A 25,472-nucleotide genomic window follows, 5' to 3' on the forward strand; every position below is an offset into this window, starting at 1 on the left:
CAAAGTCACACCATCAGACTGCACCACAGAACCTTCCAGGTACAGACAGCTGACAGATACTTGATAGATAACACTACAGGCAATTTTTTTTACAATGACGTAGTGCTGTAGCATAATCTACCAAATGCCCTCCACAGCTATTTGTCTAACAAGCAAACACTGTAAGCATAATCTTAATGCCCCAAGGATGCCTTTGTCTTCTTTTGCAGTTGAATCTAGAATAGTAGACGGTGTCCATTACTCTGTTAGTTAGCAGTGCAGAATGACAGATGACCTTTGCATCAGCATCTTACACTCGTGTTCAAATTATAGCTATGCTTTTTGTCAGATGATTTCACCTGATTTATATTCAAGCTGCTTTTTCCTGTTTACATGCAAATGCACACCTTTCACAATCCGATAATATTAAACGGAGGTATTCAGCTGCTGAATTTGTATAACACTTTGAGTCACAGTGCGACTGCGTTACCACCTTGCTTTCTGTGAATAATTGAAGTTGCGATGTAAAGTGTTGCAAGCGATGATTTATTAAAATTGGCATTTTATCATACACATGACTACCTTGTTTGTGCCAGAAAGTATTTTCACAAATAAAAGTGTTGAGTCTGAACTAAGTAAATACACATTACCATGTTTTTTTTTTCTTATCAGTGGCATGTAAATATTTTTGGAAAGGCAAAGGTTTTGAGCCAGCTCCCACTGACAGTGATTAACCTGTGAGTAAGTGGCAAAGGAAACAGTTGCCTATATATATTTTGCCTGCTCTTGTTGTATCTCACAGTCAGGTCCTGTATATACATACTGTTCCAGCAAAAGGCAGAAACCTTTTGTTGTTTTGCCTCTCAAATACATCCCTGTTTTTCTAATTAGAAATACCCCTCATTTTTTAGCAATAGAACCTTGAGGATATCGTCTTTTCTGGGGCCAAGACTTTCACACAGTCACAAATTTAACGTCCCCATTTTATGCCAGTTTATTTCCTCACTTTCCCTTATCTGAAACAAATACTCATTATAATGATGCCTTCAGCAAATGATGGGGAACAAATGATGCAGGAGTAAACAAGGAGGGTGTCGTGGGAAGTTAATGATAATAATATAGTGTACATGTGATTATCTTTCACAAGTGTTGGCTTGCCTTTCCACCTCCTCCCTGTAGAAAACCCTGCAAATACTAGGAATTGGCTGCATATTAGGCCATGAACAAGTATACTGTAGGTCTAATTTTTACATTTAAGGGTTAATTTGTATTAAGTGTGGCATGCTGATTGAAAGTATACTGCTTTAGCAATGCATTAACAATAAAAATGTCATTGAGGGGATGCCATACGTCCTGTACCACCTGCATTTTCTAAGCCAACAACAGATTAATAGCAGCTGATTGGGAGATGCATGAAATTACTTTTCTTCCTTTTCTCTCTCTCTCTGCCCCCCTCTCTTCCTTCCTCTCTGTATGTGTCTAATTAAAAACTGCAGGCTGAGCTACACAATTTATGGCTAATGCTCGCTGCTGATGGGGCTGCAGTAGGCAGGAGCTCTGAGAACGTGTTCATGATGGATGTCAGTCTGTGAAGAACATGTGGGACTCCTGTTTCCAGGCGCCACGTCCCACCCCCAGATCACTCCTCATGAAAATGATCCACATGCAAACTGCAAACTGTGCTAACACTGCTGTGAAGGACAAATGCATTTCTTGGAACATTTGTCATACTGAGGCCTTGCATCATTCATCAGAGTCCATTTGCCTCCTTTACTACCAGCCTCTCCACTCTATTCATGGTAGCATTCAATACTTGTTTGAAGCAGTCGATACAAACAGAAATTCATTTTTTTGGAGTGACGGTCTTCTTTAAAGATAGATGTGCCCTCAAGAAAGATGATAATAGAATGCCTAATCTTGATGTTTTTTCTGGTAATTCTCAAAAGCAAAAATGGATTATTATCCCAGCAGTGTGTGAGCACAGGTGGATCTCTTTGCTGGGCTCACGGCATGTGTGCGTTCTTGCATAGGAGGTCAAAGATGTGATTACATTGATGCATAAGAGACCATGGCTGAGACAGGACATTTAGGGAATAGATGGTGTTTGAAGGTGTTTAGTAACACTAGGGCAGGCTTTGCTATGGATCACATTTAGTAGCAGTGGGAGTCCCACTGTATCAGTGTCACAAAGCATCCAAGAGGCTCTCCAGTGTAACCAACACTGCTCTGCCATCTGCCAGCCAAAAGTAATAGTCGGGCTTGTCGACCATTCACTCCATAGACTCCTTATTTACAACCTACATCCAGTAGTTTCATCCAGACTTTTCATCCTTGTCCTGAGTCGTGAACACAATCTCTGGAAAGCACATGGTTTCTTTTGTCTCCCAGCGTGGTCATAAAAAAGGGGCCCTCACTGCAACGAGCAAACATAAGATGAATGGTAAACCAGCCCTTAATGCAGAGTATTGATTGCATAGCAATACTGTGTTTAGTCACAGCACAGCTACTCACTCATGACAGCATGCTTAGTGTACTTAAACATCATCAATTTAAGAGAGAGTGTGTCTCTACTGTAGAAACCCCAGAACAAGTTAGAAGAAGATTCAGTTTTAGGTAGAGTCTGAGTGTACAGCATGTTTCCTTGCTAAATGGATTAAATGCAAAATTGGTGTTGGTTCATTTTCTGTTAATAATCGTTTCAGGACTAGTTTAGGTTGACAGGTTGAAAACCTACTTTGAACTGTCACCACATTAAATAACCACCTCCATTGACCCAAGTGCACAAAGTGTGTTTCCATGTGAAAATGCATCCATTGGAACAAAGAATGTTTTGTAGAAGGTACATAAATCCCCCCAAATGCATCATCATCAAACACAGGAGGCATTAGTTGGCCTTGAAAATCCCTCCATGAGTAATGCTGTGAGTTACTGTAGTTCGACCCCTGGTGCAGGTCAGTGTGAAGTTTCCCTCTGTAGCTGGTGGGATGGGTCAGACAGAACACTTCATCACTTTCCAGGCAGAGTAGGAGTCAGGGCCAGGAACAACAACTTATCAGAAGACATGGGTAGAATGAAGAACTGATTGAAACTCATAGGAGCATGGTATTTCAACTGAACTGTGGGTGTACCACTGAACTTGTCATGCACCTTGCCGCCGCGACCCCACGCACTCCATTTTCTGTCATTCGCTGACGGTAAAAAGCCTGCACCACAGCGAGCTCTCATCCTGCACATCTTGAGCATGTACACACAAATGGGTTGGTGGGGGGTGGGGGGGCCTTCACAAATAATTGACTTCATTTCAGCTGGTCTGCTGGGTGACCTCAAAGAGACAACTGAAAGTGGAGGAGCTAATGGCCTTTGTTTAATTTGCGTTACCACTGGCAGCTACTGGCAAGGGTTCAGTCTCTCTCTCTCTGCTTTTTACATCACTTTATTTCCTCCTGAAAATCACTGAGGCCAAACAGTGAGTGGCGTTGCTGTTGCTCAGTCATAGCAGGAGTTAATTGTGTTTAGTGGGATGATGAATAGACTGGGAGACTGCTGCTGGTGTCAAAGCAGCCATGTCTAGAATCAATCAAGGAGATGTTAATGTCTGAGGAGGTGTTTTGAACATAGTGACGCAATGCTAATTAGCAGGTCACCAGGAATTAAAGGCATATTTGTTCCGTTTTTTCTCTCCACTTCACTTTTGTCACAGATTGGTACAGAGTTACCTCTCTCTATCTGAGAACAGTGTCAGGACACTGATATGCTACCTCTTTCTGTCTCTTGCATTAGCTGAAAAGACACCGTGTTTGCAGTCCGAATACTGCTGATCCATGCTGATGACTCTGTTACTGGATCATCATTGTTAGCATCAGCCATCTGTTTTTGTGCAAGAAGATAACATGGACAAGGAGGAACACACAATGAAAAACAAATGTGCTCATGTGCACCCAAAACACAACACTGTGTGAAATACGTACAGCTCCATCACACACAAAGACACAGCTGGAAAGAGTAAATACAGTTTCCATTATGATACTCTCCACTCTTCATAATTTGCAATAGTTTATTCACCACAGTGAGGTCGAAACAGTTCTTTTGCTCTTTACTATTTACTTCAATATTCAGTTTAAAAGAATAGTGTGTATGGAATAGTTTGGGAAATACGCTGGTTCTCTTTTTTCCTGAGAGTTAGATGACGAGATACCATTCTCATTTCTTTACGCTAAGTATGAAGCTACAACCAACAGCCAGCTGGCTTGGCCTAGCATAAAGACTGAAAACGGGGCAGCAGGTAGTCTGGAGCGATCCACAGCTAACAAACTCAGCCTACCAGCACGTCTAACGCTCATAAATTAACAGATTCTTGTTCATTTAATTCGTACAAATACCAAAGTACAAAAAGTACATGTTGTTCTCAGCTGAGGACTTTACCCTCTGGCAGAGCCAGGCTAACTGCTATCCCCTATCTCTAGTATTTATTATATTAATAAGTATGTTTGCAATGATAAATGTATTAATTGGTTTGCTGACCAAACAGTTATTTGAGACAATAATCTGCACATTAATCAATAATAATACTGGTTAATTGCAGCCCTAATAGGCTAAGATAACTGGCCGCTGGCTGAATCTACATACCAGCGTATGGACATGAGTGTGAATATAAGTCAGCTAGAGAATAAGCACATTTCTCAAAATGTTATTATAGCTAATAAACCAGTGAACACCTTACTTAAAGATTTCAGAATATGAGCTATTTGACATTGACATAATCCATTAATGTACATTTGTCATTCATTGTCACTGTCAACATAAATACCTGCACATGTGAATTTTATTGTATATATTGTTTATTTTATATTTTTGCACTACTTGATTTATTAAGTTAAAGTTAAGTCTTTTGTTTTATGTTTTTTGACCTCGTTGCGCTGTGTCTTTTTTTTTTTCTGTGCAAGTGAGTCAAATTCCTTGTATGTGCAGGCGTAGTTGGCTAATAAAGCCAATTCTGATCAACAAAAGAGCGGTGTCCTTTTTTTTTTTTTTTTTTTTTAAAGATCCAAAGAAATAACAAATAACTGTAAAATTATGAAAGAGGCAAAAAGAAAACTAATTGCACACTTCATTTTAATGTGTGGTTTTGTGAGCTTAGCTTTCAAGCCAGCTGTATGATTTCTGTAAAGCTGCATTTGTATCGAAGGCAACACGTTGCTTTAGTTTGTTAGCTTTGCCTCTTCACAGCAGGAAGTTCTGTGTTTGATCCTGGTCTTAGTCTGTTTGTAGTTTGATTGGTGTCCCTTCATTTGCATGTGTCTCCCGTTGGCATGTCAGATCCCCCTTTACATTACAAAGCGCACAGGGATTGTCGAGTGGTTTGCAGTCTTTTAAAACAGTCTGTTGGTGTGAGTGTGCCCTCACACCTGTGATGGACTGGCAGTCTGAGGAAGCATTTTCCCAACCTTCCGCCCAATGCATTCACTTTGAGTGGGAATATGTAAATGCACAAAGTACATTTTCCCAGCCACTAATTAAACATCATTTGATCCCTGTTATTTTATTGTACTAGCTATTTTGCATAGTCAAAGTCTCTAGAGAATTTACAGGATTTCTATCACTCTGTACATGAAAAACAGAAATGTGCCTTGGCAGAAACGCGGATATGCTCAGTTTGAGGAGGACTGAGGGCTTATGAGAAATGTTGTTGAATGGAAAACTTTGATGAACTGTGTCATCTTAACACAGAGTGTTTGTATTATTACTTAAATTGTTTATTTGAAGAGACATAGCAGCCCACATTTAAATGATTGACATTGTTTGATGCTTTGTCTCAATAGAATCTTGTTCTTGTCATTGGTTTCCTGGTGACAAGCTGCATTATGCTTTAAGAGTCATATGTGAACATGACTTTGGTTCAATCAAAGTCATTTGTTCTGTATATCATCTCTGGAATATTAGCATATACTGTATGTGCTTTCATGAGACCTGCATCCAGATGATTGGTATGTCTGCACTTTGTCTTTCACCTCACATGCTTACATTAGCTAAAGATGGTGTACATGCATCCATCAAATTAATTTAAAAAATTGATGTAGGTTATAAAACACCCAGAGTACTGTACTGGCTGCCTCTTGTGGTTTTATGTTTATCACCTATAAATTCAAGCTTATTTGCTTGTTAAACCCATTTTAATTTAAAATAATGAATTCAGGATGGGCTTCGTAAATGCTGCAGAACAGCGTTTCCCTCCAGAGCAGTTTTTTTTTTCTCATATATTTTCATTTGTTTGCAATGGTAGATTTGACAGGTGAAGTCAACTGTAATTCAGTTTTTAACATTTTTGAACGAAAGGCTACCTCAGAAATAATTTCACATGTCTCATATTGATAGAAAATGCCAGTTTAATTATGCAGTAGAATAAAATGACCCAGTAAGAGATTATATCTGCAGCATATCACCTTAAAATGAGAAGGGAATTAACACTATAATTTAGAGTGTGCAGAACTTATTAGTAACACATTTTACCTTTTAATCCTTGACAAAATCTTTGCCACCCTGTTGAATATTTAATGTCATTTGTACAGATTCATAATTAATATACAGGTAAGGTTTTTGATTTTCATTAGCATACTGGACATCTTAGAATGACAGATGAACTGTGATGTGGCAAGCTCAAAATTATACCAAATGTTTTTCTTTCTTTTTTTTCCCCTTTAATATTGCGGTATAAATATGAAAGCACCTTTGTTCTTTGTTCTGCACAAACTCCTACCCGCACGACCGCAGCTAAGAGTGGCCTTTCCAGTGAAGCATGGCTGCAGCTTTCATGTCATTTACGTCTCATCAGTGCTGTTCCTGGTGAGGGATGATACTTGATATTCAGAGGGTAGCTTTGTGTCCTCAAATTAATCAGCTGCTCCTGTTTTCTTGTGCAGGGGAGAATCACCGGGGACATCTAAGACTTGTTGGTGTAATGCGCAATAGTATAACAACGGCAGGCTGAAAGACAGAATGTGGAAGCTTGCATTCAAGTTAAAGAGGATTTCAGATGTGGGCTTTTGTGATCAGTGGGATGTAAAGTGGCATAAATAATGGAAAATCCAGGAAATGTGGTGCTGATGAAAAGAGTACAGTATTACTGTATGATCTCTGTGGTATAATTTGGATGATGGGCAGCACCACAGTGATCTGAGAGTCATCAGAGATAATGGTAGAGACTATGATTACAGCTTCTGTTTATCCATCTGTATGGACCTGATGAGAAGATTGTGGAAGAATAAATTAAAATGTGTTGGTGGCACGTCCGATTAAAGGTGCAATCTGTAAGATATGGCCTGAATTTTAGTTTAAACATTCAAAAAATGTATTAACATTATCAGCAGAATGAAAAAGGAACAGTTCTGATGTTATGTCAAAGGCGTCTATGTTTTGTGTTGCATGCTAACCAGCTAGACCCAGCCCATCTTGTCATGCTGCCTGTCGTTACAGACGGACCTCTGTGGGTGCTTGAGGCTGTGTTTGGTGGGAGGCTGTTGAGCACTGTTCTGTTGTCCACTGTTGGTCTAAACACCAACAATCCCCGGTGCTCAGAACTCTAGGTCGGTGCAGACTCGCTAACTGAGCGGTTAGTGATGGTGATATGCTGACCCCCCATTTGTTTAGAGCAGGCATGGGCAAACTACGGCCCGAGGGCCATATGCGGCCCGTTACAAAATTTAATCCGGCCCGCCGAACTTGAACAAATTATATCAATAAACCTTGTTAATGTTTTATTTTCCCTGCAATTCTGGCTTTTTCCCAATAGATGGCGCACTCTAGATACATTGAGCTTTGTTGAGGTGAAGCGTATTACTCCACGTTTGCGCTTTACTCTTCGACCCTCAGCCCTTCTGTAAAGATGAGCGGAGCTAAGAATGTCCAGTTTTTAATAAGGAGTGGACAACTAAATATTTTTGACTGAACACCGATCAGGCGGTGTTTAAAGACTATGATACAGCAAGAAAACTGACTCCAGACTTTGATGCGCTGGATAAAAAGGGAGACCAACAACACTGTTCCCACTGAAATTAAAAGTACGTTTCTCCGTTGTGTTATGTAAAAAATGCATTTGAAACTAATTTGTTTTGTCTGTTAAGGGATGCACATATGTGGTGCTCAGGTGCACGTACGTTCTCAAAACCAAGTGCGCAAATGCAGCGCGATCAAATATAACGCGCTCCACATACTGGCGCGTTGTCACTGTTCCGTCCTCGCGCTGCTCGTTGTTGAGTTTTGGCATTAGGGATGATTGAATAGAAGGAGAGGACAAGTAGACCTGCATCTCCTACCGTTTTTTAAATGAAGACAGTCAGGAGGAGACTGATGATGATAATATCCTTAAGGATAACACAACTTTCAGTGCTTTAAAATAATAAAAAGAGTAATTTCAATAAATAGCTCAGTTCTGTGGGACTTCAAAGACAGATATTTAGTTGTCATGCTTTTGTTCATTTTCAATTGAAATTATATGTGTTCTACATATCTCATGATATTTTATTTTCTCTTATGAGGTGGATTACCAAAACACTCCATCCATCTGCTCCTGGTCCGGCCCCCCAGTCAAATTTTAGAACCCTTTGTGGCCCACAAGTGAAAAAGTTTGCCCACCCCTGGTTTAGAGTGACCCTTGACAGGTGGCCATATCTTACACATTGTACATTAAAGGAAAAATTGGCAGCAGTTTTACATCACATCACATAACATTGCACAAACGTGTTGCCTTCCACAAAGGTCATCTCAGAGATTCCAGTGTTATTGTGACAGTTATTTAGATGTGTGTTAGAGAGAAACTTATTCTCAGTCGGGGGGGGCATGAGTGGCTGTTTTTTTTTTTTTTTCTCTTGCATCTTGAAGCACTGACTGGATTTTGTTTGACAGATATGGAGTTTGGAGAGCAACTGGCCTCCCCATCATCAGCCCTGTCCTCCCTCCACATGGCCTCCTCTTCAGCCAGCTCCTCCCCTGCTCCAACCCAGACACCCTCCACCAAGTGCAGCAGCCCAGCCCCCAGCCCTGCAGGCAGCTCACCTCTCACCACCTGTGGTACATACGCACACACACACACACACACACATTCTCACAAACTGCCAAACGTGCATAAAGTCAAGGCACAAGTTCAAATATGACTCAGAGTTAATTGATTTGATGTCTCATTCAGTTTCAAGTGAATATATTTTATCATTCTGCCCACATTTTGACATTTTGGATGAGGTCATGACATTTTTTTTTAGGCAGGTTAAGGTTCACATGTGCATTGCAGGATTAACATTCATCAACAAAACAGCCTTAAATTCACAAGCTGTTAATAAGTGTAAATGAATGTTCCATTCTCAGGGGCTGTACAGTCTTCACTTTATAGCTTCCACAGAGAAGGAAATTAAGAAAAGGCAAATGTATTTGGAGTAAATTTTGTTGAAAACACTGAATTAAAATTGTGCAACAATAAATGGCTTAAGACACCTTCTCCCAGTCTTGTTTCAGACAATTCTGATAGGAATGGAAAGCTGCTGAATTAATGAATGCCAACAATTAAAAAGCTTTGTACGCCCTTGTGGATGTCTTTTGACAACCTTTAGCTCCAGTTTATCCTGTGTGATTTGACATGTCTGTCAGCCTCACAGTGTGCATGCAGCCGCCGACATCCTCTTGTTTTCTCTGAATACTAATTGTGGTCAAAGCCATTATGCATTGAGCAGCGGTGATGCATAAGCTGTCAGATTACCCCTGACCACAAAATAATGTGCAAATTTACATACCGTGGTTTGTGATTATTTTTTTTTCTTCCCTTCACGATAAGATGCCCCAAAAAGTAGTGTTTTTCTTTGTCATGCTATCACAATGAAGAACACATTAGAGACATTCTCATAAATTATTCATTTTCAGACCCCCACACCAAACGTGCACAGAAATTTCCCAGATAATTTATTTTGCACTGAGCACTAAATGCTGAAAGCACATTGGCACCTCTGTAGTAACATCGCTGTTATGACTATCAAGAAAATTGAGTTCTTTTAAGAGATTTCTTATCCCCTGTGGAAAGTAGAGGAAAGATATCACACAACCAGTGACGGCAACTCCTTCGGCTCTTTGACCCATTGAATCATACTCAAGCTTTCATTTTTTTGAAAGCTTTGTAATTGCTTTAACTAGGTGTTTATCGTCTAATGAGGGGTTTATAGAAGAAGAAATATCATGCAGCAAATCCTAGTGAATTTAACAGTGAGAACAAGTGTCTGATTCCTTATTGGCATCTGAGAAATGGTATGACCTGGTTATTTTAAAGTTGGTGACTGATTTTACTGTCCCAGTACTGCTGTACTGGGACATTATATAAATCATGTTAGTAAATTTGCATTATTAGTAGGGGTGTCACAAGGTCACGATTTTGTTTGATTTTTAATTAACTTTTTTCTTTCAGCAGTAATGGCTGTGTTATACTATCGAGACTTGATTTTTAAGGTCAACAGATCATTGGTTTTATGCCCCGACACTTATGTTTTCAGATCACACAAGTGTGATATAACTGTTTTGTTTTTTGTGTTTTTTGGGAATGTAAAACACTATTATTATTATTTTTAAATATAATAACAATAATATAAAAACTAATAAACACAAAATGAAGAAACATTAGATAGCACAAGGGTACTTTACAACAACAGCACATGTTTCCTCACCTGCAAAAAGGCTTTTTGTAGCATGTGTGTAGCAGCACAACACACACACACACACAGAGCAGCATCTATGTGCAGCATAGCCGACAAACTGTAGTTTGTCTGTCAACAACATGCTCAGGCAAAATGTTGCCATACCAGTGAATTCAGGGAAGCAGGATTTTCCAGTCCTTTTTCTCCATCATCTCAGACTCCAGCAGTGACCATGGTGTCAAGTTGAAAACTGCAGCTGCAGGCAACCGGTTAGCTACGCTGTGTCGGTTTTTGAAGTGTTGCTTTGGTTTTGTCCTTTAGACACACGCCCAGTGTGCACAAGTAGGTGAGGGTTGAAAGAGTTGGGAGAATCGCTGATCCTGGTTTGATTAGGATGATCGAAATCGAAAGCTCATCTTGATCGATTTTCAGTCTAGAATCCAGCGACACAAAATGTATTAAACAATGTTTGAATTGAATTTTTAGATCTATTCCACACATCAAATAAAACCAGACATGGTCACAAAACACTCGGCAGCATACAGTATTTTATTTTAGCACACCTTGTCGCTTAAGAATCTCCAATAGTTTTTTTCCTCACCCATGCACTTATCGAAGGTATATCCATTCTTCTCCAAGATAATGCTATTAGGCCAACAGGAGTCCACAGTCAAAGTTGACTGCTTTGAGCTAACAATAAAGTCTTCTGGATATTTACACCCCTAATTAAAATTTCCTCGAAATATTTGTTTATTCACAAAAACACCTTTTCAGGCAACATTTTCACTGACGTTAATAAGAATTGCAGTTAAGGGATCTGGTTTGATATGTAAACAGACAAATAAACGTAAAGCTTATTGGCCAAAAGGTGGTAGCCAAGGTTATCGTACCAGATGAACAGCTCATAATGTCCTGTCACTATAGTAGGCTGACATAGGTGTTTAGCCTGGTTAGCTTTGCATTTACACAGAAAAAAATCAACTGGACTTTGTTTTTATCATTCCTGGACAGCTCTGGGTTCTTAATGAAAAGGAATCACCAGATCTGTTTAATAGGGCTGGATTAGATTGCTTGATAGAGATAGTCCTGATAATAAACACTGGATATTAAGCTCTTAGCTGTTGTCAAAGGAAAAGGTCAACTTGGCATCAGCAGCACAGTCCTGTATTTTTAGACTGCTTTCAATAGGTGTCCTTTTCTCTCTGCCATCTTCCTTTCATTTATTCAGTTTTGCTCTCATTTATTTTCATTATTCTATTCACCAACAGTGGTAATCCAGTAATAATTTGGTTTCGTCTCATTTTCTAAATATGACTGTGTGCCAGACCTGGAATCATTTCTGATTATCACTGTGACTGGATTCTCAGACTCACCAGACCGCTGTGTCTCGTGTTTGCTGAAGCAATTTTGAACAGATCAAGCAGAATCCACAGCTTTATGTTCTGTTTTACTCTACTGTTTGTTTGTTTTTTAAGCATGTAATATTATGGTAGCAGTTGATGAGTTTAGAAATTTATTATCAACCCATGATATGTTAAATCTGTTGTTGTGCACTGTACATCTGTTGTACTTGTAAATAGAATATTTAGATTGTCTTTCTAGATTAATTAACTGATAGATACATTCGTAAATAAATCAATATATTAATTTTAAGCATTCTTCAGACTGTGTTCTTTGTTCTCCAGGCCACTTGCTCCAGATAACGGGGGATGAACGTCTGAATATGTCTGGCAGCTCCAATGGTTTCCCTTTAATCAGCCGTCCAGCTTTTGGGCTCTACTCATCAAGTTCAGGCCGCTCTGAGTTTGGAGGCCTAGGAAGTCTGGGTTTGTCTGCTTTGGCTGCTCACTCCCAGTTTGGTACATTTCCTGGTAGGTCCAATGTTGTATTTATTTTTTTTGTATTAACAGAGGAGAGAAGGAAAGTTTGCTTTATGGTAAAGTTATTATTTGAAGTTGGATTCTAATATCAGTGAAATGCTGCATACCTTTTCAACAATAAGGACAATAGAATACTTTATGTCTTCATGTATTTGCCTTGCTCATGAAATTCAACCTACATGCAACAGTAAGCATTAACTTATGTTATCATCCTATGTCCTAATGAAACAGAAATGTCACTCGATGTGTGCTTTGATGTTTTAGTTTGGTCAATGTCCCATCCGCTAACGTGGATGGGTTTTATGACCTATACTGCAGCCGACCACCAGGGGGTGATCAAGATGTTATGTTGTCCATTTTTATATACAGCTGTTGCGCTCAATCCAAATAGATGAAATCACAGTCAGTGGAATATACTTGTTATCAATGCAAAACCTTATTTTAAAGTGAATAAGTGCTGTTAAAAGGTTGAATAAATCATGCTCTTCTGACATGTTGGCAGAGTGGATTATCTGCATATCGAGATAAAGTGGCTATTTGTGCCTAACTGACCAGCATTTCTCTCCAGACTGGTGGCGGCCATCTGAAGCACATACCAGAGGAGCAGCAGCCTTCTTCCCTCCTCTTATGGGTCTACATCCTGCATTTGCATCAACCTTCAAGAGCCACGATCCTTCTCCCTTGCAGTCACGTACCTCAGGTAAAAAAAAGAAAGAGCGAGCTCAAGCCTGAGGTCATACATGTTGTAGTAGTTTAGAGACTCCACACAGAATGACTCCATAAACATATTTTTGCATAATATTACAATATTTTGTCCTCTTAAGGTGTTTGACTCATTTTGCTTGCTCTCATGAGTATTCATCTAAAGAAATGCACAATGCCAGTTTCTGTAGGCGTAACTGGAACAGTGAATGGGAGGAGTGCTTCTTCTCCTTCTGGGAACTCTGCTGTGAACACCACTTCATTTCCAACAAAGGGAAACACAGAGAGAACCAAAGCCATCGGTAGTCCGAGTCAAAAGCGCAGCCAGGACCTGCGCCAAGTGCACCAGAAGACCATTCAGAAAAGAAATGACAAGGTTAATACTGCATTTGATTAAGTATTTGAGTACACTGCATGACAGCTCACTCCACTGTGCTCTTGTCTCCTGGCACCTTTTATCCTGTTTTTCACTTAAAGATTGTGGACTTTTATTTTTATTTAGAAACCCAACAGAAGACCAGTAGAGACCTCCAGCATGAGTGGCAGCCAATCGGGATCCATGTCGGATAGTTCCAGTGATGGCGAGGACAGCAGCAGTGATCCTGATGACGCGGAGGAGGACGAAGAGGAGGAGGAGGACAATGATGAAGATGATGATGATCAAAGCAATGACAGCGGGGACTCTGACTTGGAAAAAGACAGTCCAGTGAAAGGGAAAGTCAAGGTGAGTGTCTCTAATTTCCCTCTGGTGATTGTGTTTAAATGTTCAGCAGCACACTCAGTGGACAAGAAAAGAGATTTTCCTCTTTTTAGTTTTGTTTTAGAATAATGAACGAAAGCACATTGCTAGGATGGTGTGAAACCAGTAAGTTAAGTTATTTTGTAAGGTTTTCTGTCCAAAAAGTGAAAGTGTCCCCGTGTAAGACTGGTCTCTGTTTAGTAAATGTTAGTTGGATTGTCAAGAGCAGCCATGGTGGTGGGTGGCGAACTGGATGTGTGTGCTAGCTGACAGAGCTGCCACTGTGAGACTCTCTCAGTAGGAGCTGACATGACATGCTGTGTTCTCCCCGTTTCCTCATCCTCCTACTCAGCGGCTGACACAGAACTCTTCTGAGAGTAAGAAGAAGAGACCTTCCTCGGCAACTCGAGACAGTCACCGTGACATTGTTCCTTTGGCTTCCTCGTACCGCCTCCAGTCCTCTTCTCATCCGGCTGGCCTGTCGCAGTCCACAGTGCCGTTCCTCCAGAGCTCCAGGACTGCAGAGGAGGAAAGCCAGCAGCACATCAGTGTCATCCAGGCCACAGGGTTGGCAGCCAGCAACAGCCCCCTAGCACAGTCCCACAGAGAGGCCTCCCCTCTGCCGTCCAGGTCCTCACCCAACCCCATCGCCTTCTCCAACTCACCGAAGCACCTCTCACATTCGTCCTCACCAAAGCATAGATCTGTCTCCTCCTCTCCCAAACCTCTCGCTCTCTCTTGTCCTTCCAAGCCCCTGCCTTTGTGTTCCTCACCCAAGCCTCTCTCCCTGTCTTCTTCCCCCAAAACACCAACGCAGTTAGCTTCACAAAAATCCCGACATAAACCCAAATTCTTGATGGCCTCTCCGAAGCACACACCACTTGTTGATGGCATGAAAGAGAGCGGTGGAAGCCCTCCGGATAGAGGATCGTTACACTTGATCAGTTTTAGATTGAAACAGGTGAGTAATATGTGTTGTTCACATTGCTGCGTTGAAGCTGAGTTCTGCCTCTGGTACAAAAAAAAAAACAACGATGATTGTAATGAAACATAAACATATTTCTCATCGTCTTTTCTAAGAGAAGGAGTTGTTTTTATTCACTGTCCATCATTGTTTCTGTCATGAAATAAATAACAATCCGTGTGTTCCCAGTGGGCAATAAAAAAATGAATGCTTAAACACTATTATCAGGGCTTTTATTATACTACGTGTGAGTCTGACCGCTACATGACTACAAGTGACAATGCATTTAGCTCTATTGGGACTACTTCACAAAATTGACAAGCAATTAGCTCTGTTATGCTTTGGGATGTTTGTTATCAAGAGAGAGAAATCGGCCTCTTTTATTGTCAGTTTTGAAAAGGGGGGAAAATGTAGCAGTCTATAACAAGAGGGTTTTAATTCATATGATGGTGGTACATTAAATACGGGCTTTTGATTGCCAGAGCATGACAATAGCAACAAATACAAGATGACAGCTAAAGTCTCATGATGGCACAAAGCCAAACAATTTAAAAAATATTTCCCACAGCGGCCTTTTTTTCTGTACTGTTGTTGACAGGCTTGAGCCTACTCTTCATTGTCCCTGTCTCTTATTACACCTTAAATTCCTTCATTCACAGCCCACAGCAATGTAATGTGAGTGACAGTTTGTGTAATTACTTTCCCTTTCTTTTTCATCTTTATATATGAAGCCCCTTCATTCCATGGACTCAGTGAAGCAAGCGTTCTCTCTGCAACCTAAGAGCCAGAACTGGTATAAAACTCACAAAAATTCAGCATCATTGTTGCTGACACTGCATAAACGTTTGTCAGTTATGTTGATCAGTCATTTACTGTTTGTCCCACACAGCAATGACACCAATCTGTTCTTGAACCACCACCACCACCACCACTCTAATGGAGTGATCCACGGTGCAGTCCAGGATGCACCCTTGGCCCTCATCACCAAACCCCGCAGCCAGAGCAGCACCCCCAGTAGCAAGCCCCTCCAGGCAGCCGCCGGCCCTCACTATCCCATGCCCATCAACCTGAGCACTGGCACCAAGGAGATGTCGGGCAGCTCTGCTTCCCCACCTAAACCCTCTGCCTCAGCGGGTGTCGTTCACACACCAAGGAAGACGAAGAGTCTCAAGTGTGTGCGTGCAGGAAAAAGCCTCTCTAAAACCAACTCATCCAGTCCACCTGTAGACTTGATGAGAAGCAGTGAGTCCGACATCCATAGCAGCAAGGACTCGGACGACTCTTTAGGAGATGACTACGATGATGAAGATGATATTGAGGATGAAGATTCTGGCAGTAGCCTGTCAGGTTAGATTAAACAGGCCTTTCTTTAATTTGAGCATTGATAACATGTTATGAGGCTTCTAGAAATTAGCAGTGCTCTGTACTGTATGGTTTGGTTGTGAGAAAAATGCTCATTACGATATCATTTTGGTCTCTCTCTGCTTCCCTCTTTCACGCTGCAATCCCCTGCAGAGTCGGAGAGCAATCAGGAGAGCGACTCTGATGGCTCTGAGGATGATATGAAGGAGTGTGGTGAGACACAAGCGAAGAGCGGCGCAGAGAGGACTCCTCCGAAACTCGCTAAAGCCTCCTTGTCCACTCAAAAGTCCTCTACGAACGTCTCAGCCAACTGTTCCCTGCTTAATCTGCAGATCATCAAGCCTCCTAGCTTACCTAGCAGCCTACTCACCGCCACCACAGTGACCAGCTCCCCTTCCTTCACGTTTACAACACTGCCAGGTAACAAATTCACATCTGCTGAAAGACTGATTGCTTCCACAGCTTTTTCAGGCTTTCTGGAAAGTGTTACTCACTCAGATAACAAAGCAGTTTCATGACCACAGTCGGCATAGTATGTATTTATTTTCCCCCCTGCTCTGTTTTGTTGGTGATCCAGCCTTGTTTGTCCTCCCTCCTTTGTGCTTATTCAGACCATCCAAACTATCTGGGGGAAACGGATGCTTTTTTTTCCCAGTGTGAAAACATGGACTTACATTTCTCAATAGTTCCAGGTTAAAATGACCTCTCTGGAAGAAATTTGTTTGCGTCATTGTTTTGATGGTTCATCACAGCATGTGCTTTAATAACCCAGGCAGACGTTTTATGTATCTTATACTGAATGAGTCACGGAGCGTATTATGTTACTAACAGAGCTGGATCCTGACGTAATGGGAAAGTATAAGTAAGTAAGTTATTGTTCCCTTTAGTCCTTCTATGGAGTAATAGAAGTATCACGCCACAACTGTATGCCGTTGTGTCAATCACTCTTGGCAATTATAAAGAAACTTTTCTAAACCTTTACACTTATAAAATGAGAATTCAGAAACTGTATTTACTACAACCGCTGAACTGTCATGGCGGCGGTGAGGCTTGCTGCTCTACATGCTTCGTTCCTCTTATGTGTCAGAAGGTCTGAATATTGTTGATGCTGTATGTTGATGGCCATGTTTATAGGGTGTTGCTTACTCTGAACTGAGTTAACCTACCTAATGTTGTGCCAAAAAACAAATTCCACTGACCCTGGGCATGTGGTCATTTAAGTGAAGTCATGTCAAGTAAAGTTTACGATGTAACACATAAAACAACTATCCACAGTAAATTGATGTCTAACACGGTCTTGTTTTGTCGAGGGTTTGATGTTTACAATAATAAGCCCCCCTCCTTGTTTTGTGTAGTGGATATATCTGTAAACATGGCAGGTCTGTGGATTTGCTCAGGTCCCCCTGGAGGTGTGAAAAACGCTGAGTCATTTCTCTTGTTTTCTAGAAACAGGGAAGAAGAGGAGGAGAGTAACGGATGAGAGAGTTCTGCGGTTGCCTCTTGAGTTTGGGTGAGACATTGTGCATGCACTTCATATTACAAGAAATGTTTTGATTGTTGTTCCATTTGTCCTTCCTGTAATACTTCCTGCATTGTTTGCATTTATGCAATGGGTGTTGTATTAAAATGTCAGCTCACTGGAGGCTGCCAAGTGACCTTTCCTAAAAGGTCATCTGTGGTCTTCTCTACTTTGTGGAGCAGCCTAAGACACAAGATCACCCACGGCAAATATGATAATATTTGGGTTTGCCACATACAACAGACCATGAATAGTTTCTTTCAGCTTTCAGCATTGACACATTCACCACATTACGAAAAACAAATAAACAGTCAGCAAGTGCTGTCATTACACCATGGACGGGATATTTATCCGTTGTCTGCTGGGGCAGATCCACATGTAAAAGTGTGAAACTGTGAATATGAAATCAGGCAAGAGTGCATCAATCATGCTCAGACAATTTTGCTTAGAATTTTTATACTGTAAATGTTTGAATTGATTTTAGGACAGTGATGTCTCCAAGAGCTAAGAAGGAGTAGACCACAAAAACCATCTTTGGCCTCCTTTCAGGGCCCTTGAAAACCTTGAGCAGTATTTCACAGTGGACAGGAAATGAATTGAGGCCCAGCAGTTCAACATCAAGGGGTTAATTTCATCCAGCCTGCAACACAGACATGCAACATTCGCAACTCCCTGCCCATAAATCCACAAATACAGCCTCAGATCCTTTCATCTTCTGGGGATGTTTTTCATCGGTAGGTTCACAGGAAACAGGAGCCCACAAGCCTGTATGTCAGCCCGCTGCTCTGTCTGGGAAAGCAGCCTACAAGTCCTGTCTGTAAGCTGTGGCTGCTCTCCAGCGGAGCTCATGGGAACTGAGGGGTTGCCCCACTTGGCACATGGCCATTTAGGAGTGTAATTGCTGAAAGGGTCAGAGGACGACAAGGCCACAGATTACACAATACACAGCTGTACAGACATCATTTACACAGTTTGCCTCCTTGTTTGCTTGCTGTGATGAATGAAAGATGATGTTAATAGACTGCAGGAGAGAACTTTTATGAGAAAAACGTTCAACTTAGAAAATATATATGAATGTTGACTGTACACAGCTGCACAGTGGTTATGATATTGTTTTTCTGTTAACTTTGCGGCTCCTCGTATGTGCTAATTTCTTTGTTCCTCAGGTGGCAGAGAGAGACCCGAATCAGGACTGTGGCTGGTCGTCTACAAGGAGAGGTCGCTTACTTTGCTCCATGCGGGAAGAAGCTGCGTCAGTATCCTGATGTAATGAAGGTAAATCTACAATATGTAGCTATAAGCAATTGCACATGCTCACTGCATCAACATAGCAGTATTTAATTGTCCTCAGGTGGGAAGGGATGACATGAAGTGCTCGACCAGTAAACACGGCTGAAGGATCTTTAATTAATACTTATTATTCTTCTGCCTGCAGTACTTACTCCGCAATGGAATAACTGAAATCTCACGGGACAACTTCAGCTTCAGTACAAAAATTAAAGTTGGTGACTTCTATGAAGCCAGAGAAGGACCAGAGGTAATTGTTTCTACTAGTTTTTGTTTTTTGTGTTTCTGATGGGCAGGAACCTCCATCATGACCTCTCAACATGGTCAATAATTATCTAGAATTCATATTTAGTTTCTTCACTGAAGGACATTGATTACACAAAAATGTCATTTAATCATAGATGGAAAAGTAAAATGATGTTTGTTTGTAATATATATTTCAATTTATCATTGTAGTCAGGTGATCTACACCCACCTTATAGCTGATTGATGAAATTGCACTGAGAAATTTCAATGCCCACATCAGTATACTTCACACTGTAGTAGAGACCAAAGCATATTAATGAGCTTTTCTGACAAAACTTCTTAATATGAAATGAAAAATTGGTTTGAATAGTAAGCATGAAAATGCTGCTGTAAACACAAGAAAAGTACAAATAAAGTATTCCGAGGTATGTTATGTATTACTGCCTCATATATATAGCTATAAGTAGTTAATTCATAAATTAAAGCAGATTAGATAATCAGACTAACCATTTTTTGGTTTTCATCTGGCTCTCCTCTTCTCCTATCAATCCAGGGTTTACAGTGGTTCTTGCTGGCAGAGGGGGAGATAGCTCCCAGTATCATAGCAATGGATGGGAGGCGCAGCCGCTGCACAAAGTCCGACCACCAGCCGATTGGCGATGGTGCAGGGGCCAGACAGTGGAAGTCTCATCCTCTTAATATTGGTGAAAATAACTTCCAAGATGTCAGTGACGCCAAGCTGCTGCGCAAACTGGAGGCTCAAGGTCAGTTTGCATCTTAGAAAACTGTCAGCGGCACCTGTTAAAGAGAAAATCAACCATTAAGTCGTACTTATTTTCATGTTGTGGCTTGGTGCATTTATCTTTGTTGTAAGGTTAATTGGCCAACTGGAGCTAATGTCATATCACTTCTTGCTATTTTCAGTTCAACTTCAAATAGGTATGATAGCAGAACCATTTTCAACTCTCTAAAGATATTATCAGTGACTGTTTATGTCTCATTTCCTCAAAATCAACCTGTAAGAAGTTCTTTACAGAAACACATGGTAAACACAGCAGTATTTATTTCTCAATAGGCCATTATTGCACATAAAAACCTGCTTGTTGCAAAAGCTCTTTCTCTAGAGGTTGTTGAAAGACATTTAGGAGAGTGTAAGAGTATCTGTGGTTTTTAACTCAATAGGATTTGTGATTTCAGTAACGTATTTCATCATGTCTCAGAAATAGCTCGACAGGCAGCTCAGATCAAAATGATGAGAAAACTTGAGAAGCAGGCCATGGCGCAAGCAGCCAAGGAGGCGAGGAAGCAACAAGGTAAACCGCTGCTATCTGGTCGCACTCTCTTCTAACACAACATCGTAATGTGTGTAAGCCTTGTTTTGTTTGTGTTATATTATAATTATTATATTATTGCTTCCAGCAATAATGGCTGCAGAGGAGAAGCGGAAAAAGAGGGAGCAGATGAAGATTCTTAAACAGCAGGTAAGGATTTTACGTTTTGTGCATTGTTTAAATTTTCCGAGCAAAGCTTCACACCTGTCGGCAGCTGCTCCGTTTATGTTCAGAGTTTGTGTGCTATAAGGTGAAATTGTTTAAAGCACAGTTGAATTGCTTTTGAAGTTCTTCAAGGAAGTTGCTATCCTTCAGAATGGTGCACCTTCCTCATCTGCATAGACCCGCTGTGCTTCACCCCCTCCCCCACCACTCTATAACATGCATGACTTAACAGTTAATTCATTTGATCTTGCCCTCATCCTTTTACCAGGAGAAGATCAAGCGCATTCAGCAAATTCGTATGGAGAAAGAACTCCGTGCACAGCAAATTCTCGAGGTTCGTCCTGAAAGTTATTGCAGAAACATTCTAAAACACTTCCTTTCTGCTGTTGATAGGATTTTTAAAAAACCCAACCAAAGGCTATTCCTAAATTACGTGGTCCCACTTTTCGTCACATCTAGTGAGTACATGTGACTAATGCTTAATTGGTTTTTTGCAAAAGTGCCATTGAATATGAAAATCTCCTCAGACCGTGATGGGGCTTAATACAAAATACAGTATTTCATTAAGTAAGAGGTGGCCCAGAGTTTACCATGGCTAGGTGAAATACCTACTTTGCATTCCCCCACTAATAGAAGCTGTGAAGTATTTTAGCTTTTATAAATCAAATTTCAGTTGACACGCTTGGCATGCAGCTCTTAACAGGATTTTGTTGGGGCTATAATTACTGATAGAAATTTTGCTTAATTTATTCTCACTGCCTGCTGGTGTTTCAAATAACTACAGCCAATTTGTCTTTCAGTGTTAATGGGAGGAAATAATCATCTCATTGCTCAAGATTCCAGTATGTTAGATTTGACGTTAGCGGTGAGCCACTGGCTCTGTTTAGCTTTCTGTGGAATGTTTTCTATTGACAGCATTAACTGTCGAACAGCAATCTAGCAAACACATGTCAAACCTAAACATAATATCAAGTACAACACTTAATTAATGATTCTACAAAGCCAGTTTGTATTTTATATTTTATACATTTAAGATATTTTTTCCTGGGCCTTTATTTTTTTCACTCGATGACTTTTAATTAAGAAAATTATCTTGGCCAGTTTTCGTTCATCAGAATTTGCTGCCTAATTCAAAAGTTTATTCACTCAAGTCTTTCCTGTGGTCTACGTGCTGTATGTGTTTTAAATGAGTCTATTAATTGCCTCTGTTGCATGACCATCACTCATGTTTTCCACATGCAGGCGAAAAGAAAGAAGAAAGAAGAAGCAGCCAATGCCAAAATATTGGAGACTGAGAAGAGAAACAAGGTGAGTTTGATGACATTTAAGAACAAAACTGTGATTGTAAACTGTTGCTTCTGGTCTCAGCCTGCTCAAAGTCAGCCTGCTCACTGCCAAAAATGCCCCTCATGCCCCTGACTCTCAATCTTTTGCCCCTGCTTGTCTGTGGCAAAGAGAGGTCAGATCAGTTCCTTGCATATTCTCCATGCATGTATGAAAAGTTCTGACATTAGCTCAACCAGTGAAGTCTGGAGGTCCTGCATTTTTATGTTGTTTAATATTAATTTAATATGAGAAGGACAGATATTTGTGTTTATTTGTGTGGTGTATTTGCTTTGGTTTCTAATAGATATAATCTTTTTTTTTTTTCTTAAAGGAGAAGGAGATGCGAAGACTGCAAGCTGTCATACTGAAGCACCAGGTCAGTATTCTGTCCAGGACCACATTATAACGAAGCAATTCGTACTCCGCTTAAGCTGAATGTCATGGAAATGGTCTCTGACTAATGATCATGATCATTATTTTGTACAGTATGTCCTGTCAAATTATGCTTTGGGATTCGTGGTTGTATTTTTTATCTCAGCTCACTGTTGGTTGGATTTTTCTTGCACTGATTTTTCTGTGTGATTTTCTATTTCTTAATACTTTGCCAACTCTTTCTACCAGGAGTTGGAGAGGCATAGACTAGATATGGTATGGGTATGTTTGTTTCTGTACATTTAACAACATATTGTGAACGTGTTGTGATAAATGGTTGCCATCATAGCAATGCGTAAAGTGTAGCGTTGGCTGCAGTCATACTACGTCCTTCCGCATGGCTTTTCCAGAACAGTGCACTGCATACATCTGCACCATTTGTCTCTCAGAGAAAACACATCCATTATCTGCCCGATACGATCAAAACCGCCTTAGCTCCACAGAAAATACTATAACAGGATGCAAAGCACTCTCATAGCCTGAAAGAACATTGTTTTTGTTTTGGATTGATTAAATTTAGGCCCTCAAAATCCTTTTACTCTGCAGCATGTGAGCCAACTTTCTAATCCATTCTATCACCTGAGAAAAGTCAATATATGCTTTGTGTTCTTGCCAGTGATTTGCAGCACTGAGTCATAGACATAAAATTCTTGTTTTTTGAGATCTCATTTGAGATTTAAATGTTTTATCATGGTTGTTCATTTTCGTCATTATTTTCACTAAATATATATTAAGGGTATGGGAGGCAATAATACCATAGAATGTCCTGATAGTTTCATATAACATCGTTCATTAGTTGTTTAGAAATTCAGTTCTTTGCTCGTCCTTGTAACACTTAATATTTTCCGCTTATAGCTAAAACTCTTGGCCAGCACTTTTCTGCTTGCCAACATGCTCAGATTAATAATTGCTGTTTCTAACTTTGAGCTTATGCTTTGTGTATGCATCACCACCTGCAACTTAGCTTTTTGTCTTTCACTGTGCTCAGTTTTGTTTAACTGTTACATGTTTTTGCACTTGAACTACGGTGCATTGTGCTACATTTTGATTGTGTGATGATTGTGACGATCTGTGTTTCTTCTTTAATCGTGCATGCACGTTATGTGGAGTTCATCCTGTGCATTGCAAATGTGAGCCCCTTTGTCTTCAAACTGTCAGTGGAATAGAAAATATGTGTCTGTGCTCTGCCAGGAGAGGGAAAGACGCAGGCAGCACATGATGCTCATGAAGGCCGTGGAGGCCCGTAAGAAGGCAGAGGTGGGTAACTTGTGATCTGCTCACATCTTGTTTCTCCTGTGCTCTGCTACAATGTTTTTATTGTACACATTTTACAATAAAAGTGGTTAATTCAATTATATATGTTATATATTCAATTATACTTAATCGTTTTATTGTCTGTAGGAGAAAGAGCGTCTGAAGAAAGAGAAGAAGGATGAGAAACGGTTAAACAAGGAGAGGAAACTGGAGCTGAGAAGACTGGAACTGGAAAAGGCAAAGGAGCTGAAGAAGCCAAATGAAGACATGTGTTTAGCAGATCATAAGGTACTCACACACTGTGGAGCTGATGATAATGAGAGTCCATGATTGTCACCATGGATAGTCTCCATCTGTGGAGTAGATGTGTGTGAAAAGATTGGATTTTCCACCAGCACAGGGGTTTTTCTGATATGGAAATCAATCAGTGTAATCACTGTAGGAGCTATAGGCATGAAGATTAGAAATGCTTTTGACAAATTTATGGTTTCATTGTTTCACTATCAGATCTACCAAAATAGATGCGCAATATCACTGAAAGCATCTGGAATTGATTAAAATGAAAGCAGGTGTAGGTCAAAATACTGCCACCAAGTGGCTATCGTTGCCATAACACCATGCAGAGTGTAACTGATATACTATATTCAGGGCTTTATTCGTAAAATTTCTTAAACATGACTTGACAAACTAGTCTGAAACAAATAACATTGGCACTGTAAGAAACACTGGAAAATATATGTTAAGTCATTTCAAACTTCTTCTTTCACACAAAATATTTCAAACTCTAATAATAACAATGTTCTCTGAGCTGTCTTACTAACAATATTACATCTACTGCTTTGGCAAGGCAGGTTTATTTGTATAGAGCCTTAAAACAACAAGGTAATTCAGAGTGCTTCACATGAAACAGAACAGCATTATGAATAGATAATAATTATAATTATAATCTTTATTTGTGTGGCACCATTCCAACCAGGGTTGCAGTTCAAAGTGCTTCATAACAAAGAAGTCACAAGCACCAAGTGCTTGACATGGGAAAAAAAAAACAGAACAAACATAAAACAGGGATCGAAGATTAATGAAAAATAAGACGGAGAATAAAACCCACTTGATAATCATAATAAAAATAAGCTAAAACTAAGGATGAAAATAGAAGCATGAGGTTCTCCAAACTCTCTTATTTCTTTACTGCGGCTCAGCAATTTGAGACTTAATAGGCAAGAACTGAGAAAGTGTTTGGCCTTGTAAAAGGTAAAAAAAACACAAGACAATACATAGGACACACAAAAAATGTAAAACGAGTAAAACTGAAATAGAAGATAAAAATAAACTAAACTAAAGACAAATCAAACAAATATTACAACAGAGTGCAGGATATGAACAAATAGTCCCAAGTTTAACTCATGTAGAGCTAATATCAAGTAAGCAGACTGATCCCAGACCATCTGAGAGGTCTGGAGAGTTCATCACTGAACGGCAGACCAGAAATGTCTTTTGTTCCTAGACTGTTCAGTGCTTTATAAACCAGTAGGAGTGTTTTAAAATCAATTACTTGACAAATAGGAAGGCAGTGTAAAGATCTGAGAACTGGACTGATGTGATCCACTCTCCTGGTCTTAGTG

The 25,472-nt window shown here is 40.2% G+C and overlaps 1 protein-coding gene across 9 annotated transcripts in view; it reads left to right on the top strand.

The window, feature by feature from the left end:
* The window catches only part of LOC121616064 (bromodomain adjacent to zinc finger domain protein 2B), a 53,117-nt gene that overhangs the window by 18,729 nt on the left and 8,916 nt on the right, over positions 1–25,472 (top strand). For 3 of the 9 annotated variants that reach the window (XM_041950676.1, XM_041950679.1, XM_041950677.1), the window contains exons 3-22: positions 8,878–9,042; positions 12,329–12,514; positions 13,092–13,223; positions 13,408–13,601; positions 13,728–13,949; positions 14,317–14,925; positions 15,660–16,275; positions 16,444–16,710; positions 17,737–17,800; positions 18,976–19,084; positions 19,245–19,346; positions 19,896–20,106; positions 20,563–20,655; positions 20,762–20,823; positions 21,107–21,172; positions 22,081–22,146; positions 22,496–22,540; positions 22,786–22,818; positions 23,788–23,853; positions 23,998–24,138. In XM_041950676.1, coding sequence (XP_041806610.1) covers positions 8,880–9,042; positions 12,329–12,514; positions 13,092–13,223; positions 13,408–13,601; positions 13,728–13,949; positions 14,317–14,925; positions 15,660–16,275; positions 16,444–16,710; positions 17,737–17,800; positions 18,976–19,084; positions 19,245–19,346; positions 19,896–20,106; positions 20,563–20,655; positions 20,762–20,823; positions 21,107–21,172; positions 22,081–22,146; positions 22,496–22,540; positions 22,786–22,818; positions 23,788–23,853; positions 23,998–24,138 — 3,447 coding nt within the window. In that variant the 5' untranslated portion in view covers positions 8,878–8,879. The remainder of the gene's footprint in view (positions 1–8,877; positions 9,043–12,328; positions 12,515–13,091; positions 13,224–13,407; positions 13,602–13,727; positions 13,950–14,316; positions 14,926–15,659; positions 16,276–16,443; positions 16,711–17,736; positions 17,801–18,975; positions 19,085–19,244; positions 19,347–19,895; positions 20,107–20,562; positions 20,656–20,761; positions 20,824–21,106; positions 21,173–22,080; positions 22,147–22,495; positions 22,541–22,785; positions 22,819–23,787; positions 23,854–23,997; positions 24,139–25,472) is intronic. The other 6 variants (XM_041950678.1, XM_041950683.1, XM_041950680.1 and 3 more) reach the window with 4 other exon arrangements.

This window comes from Chelmon rostratus, chromosome 13, assembly GCF_017976325.1.
Source record: "Chelmon rostratus isolate fCheRos1 chromosome 13, fCheRos1.pri, whole genome shotgun sequence".
Lineage (NCBI taxonomy): Eukaryota > Metazoa > Chordata > Actinopteri > Chaetodontiformes > Chaetodontidae > Chelmon > Chelmon rostratus.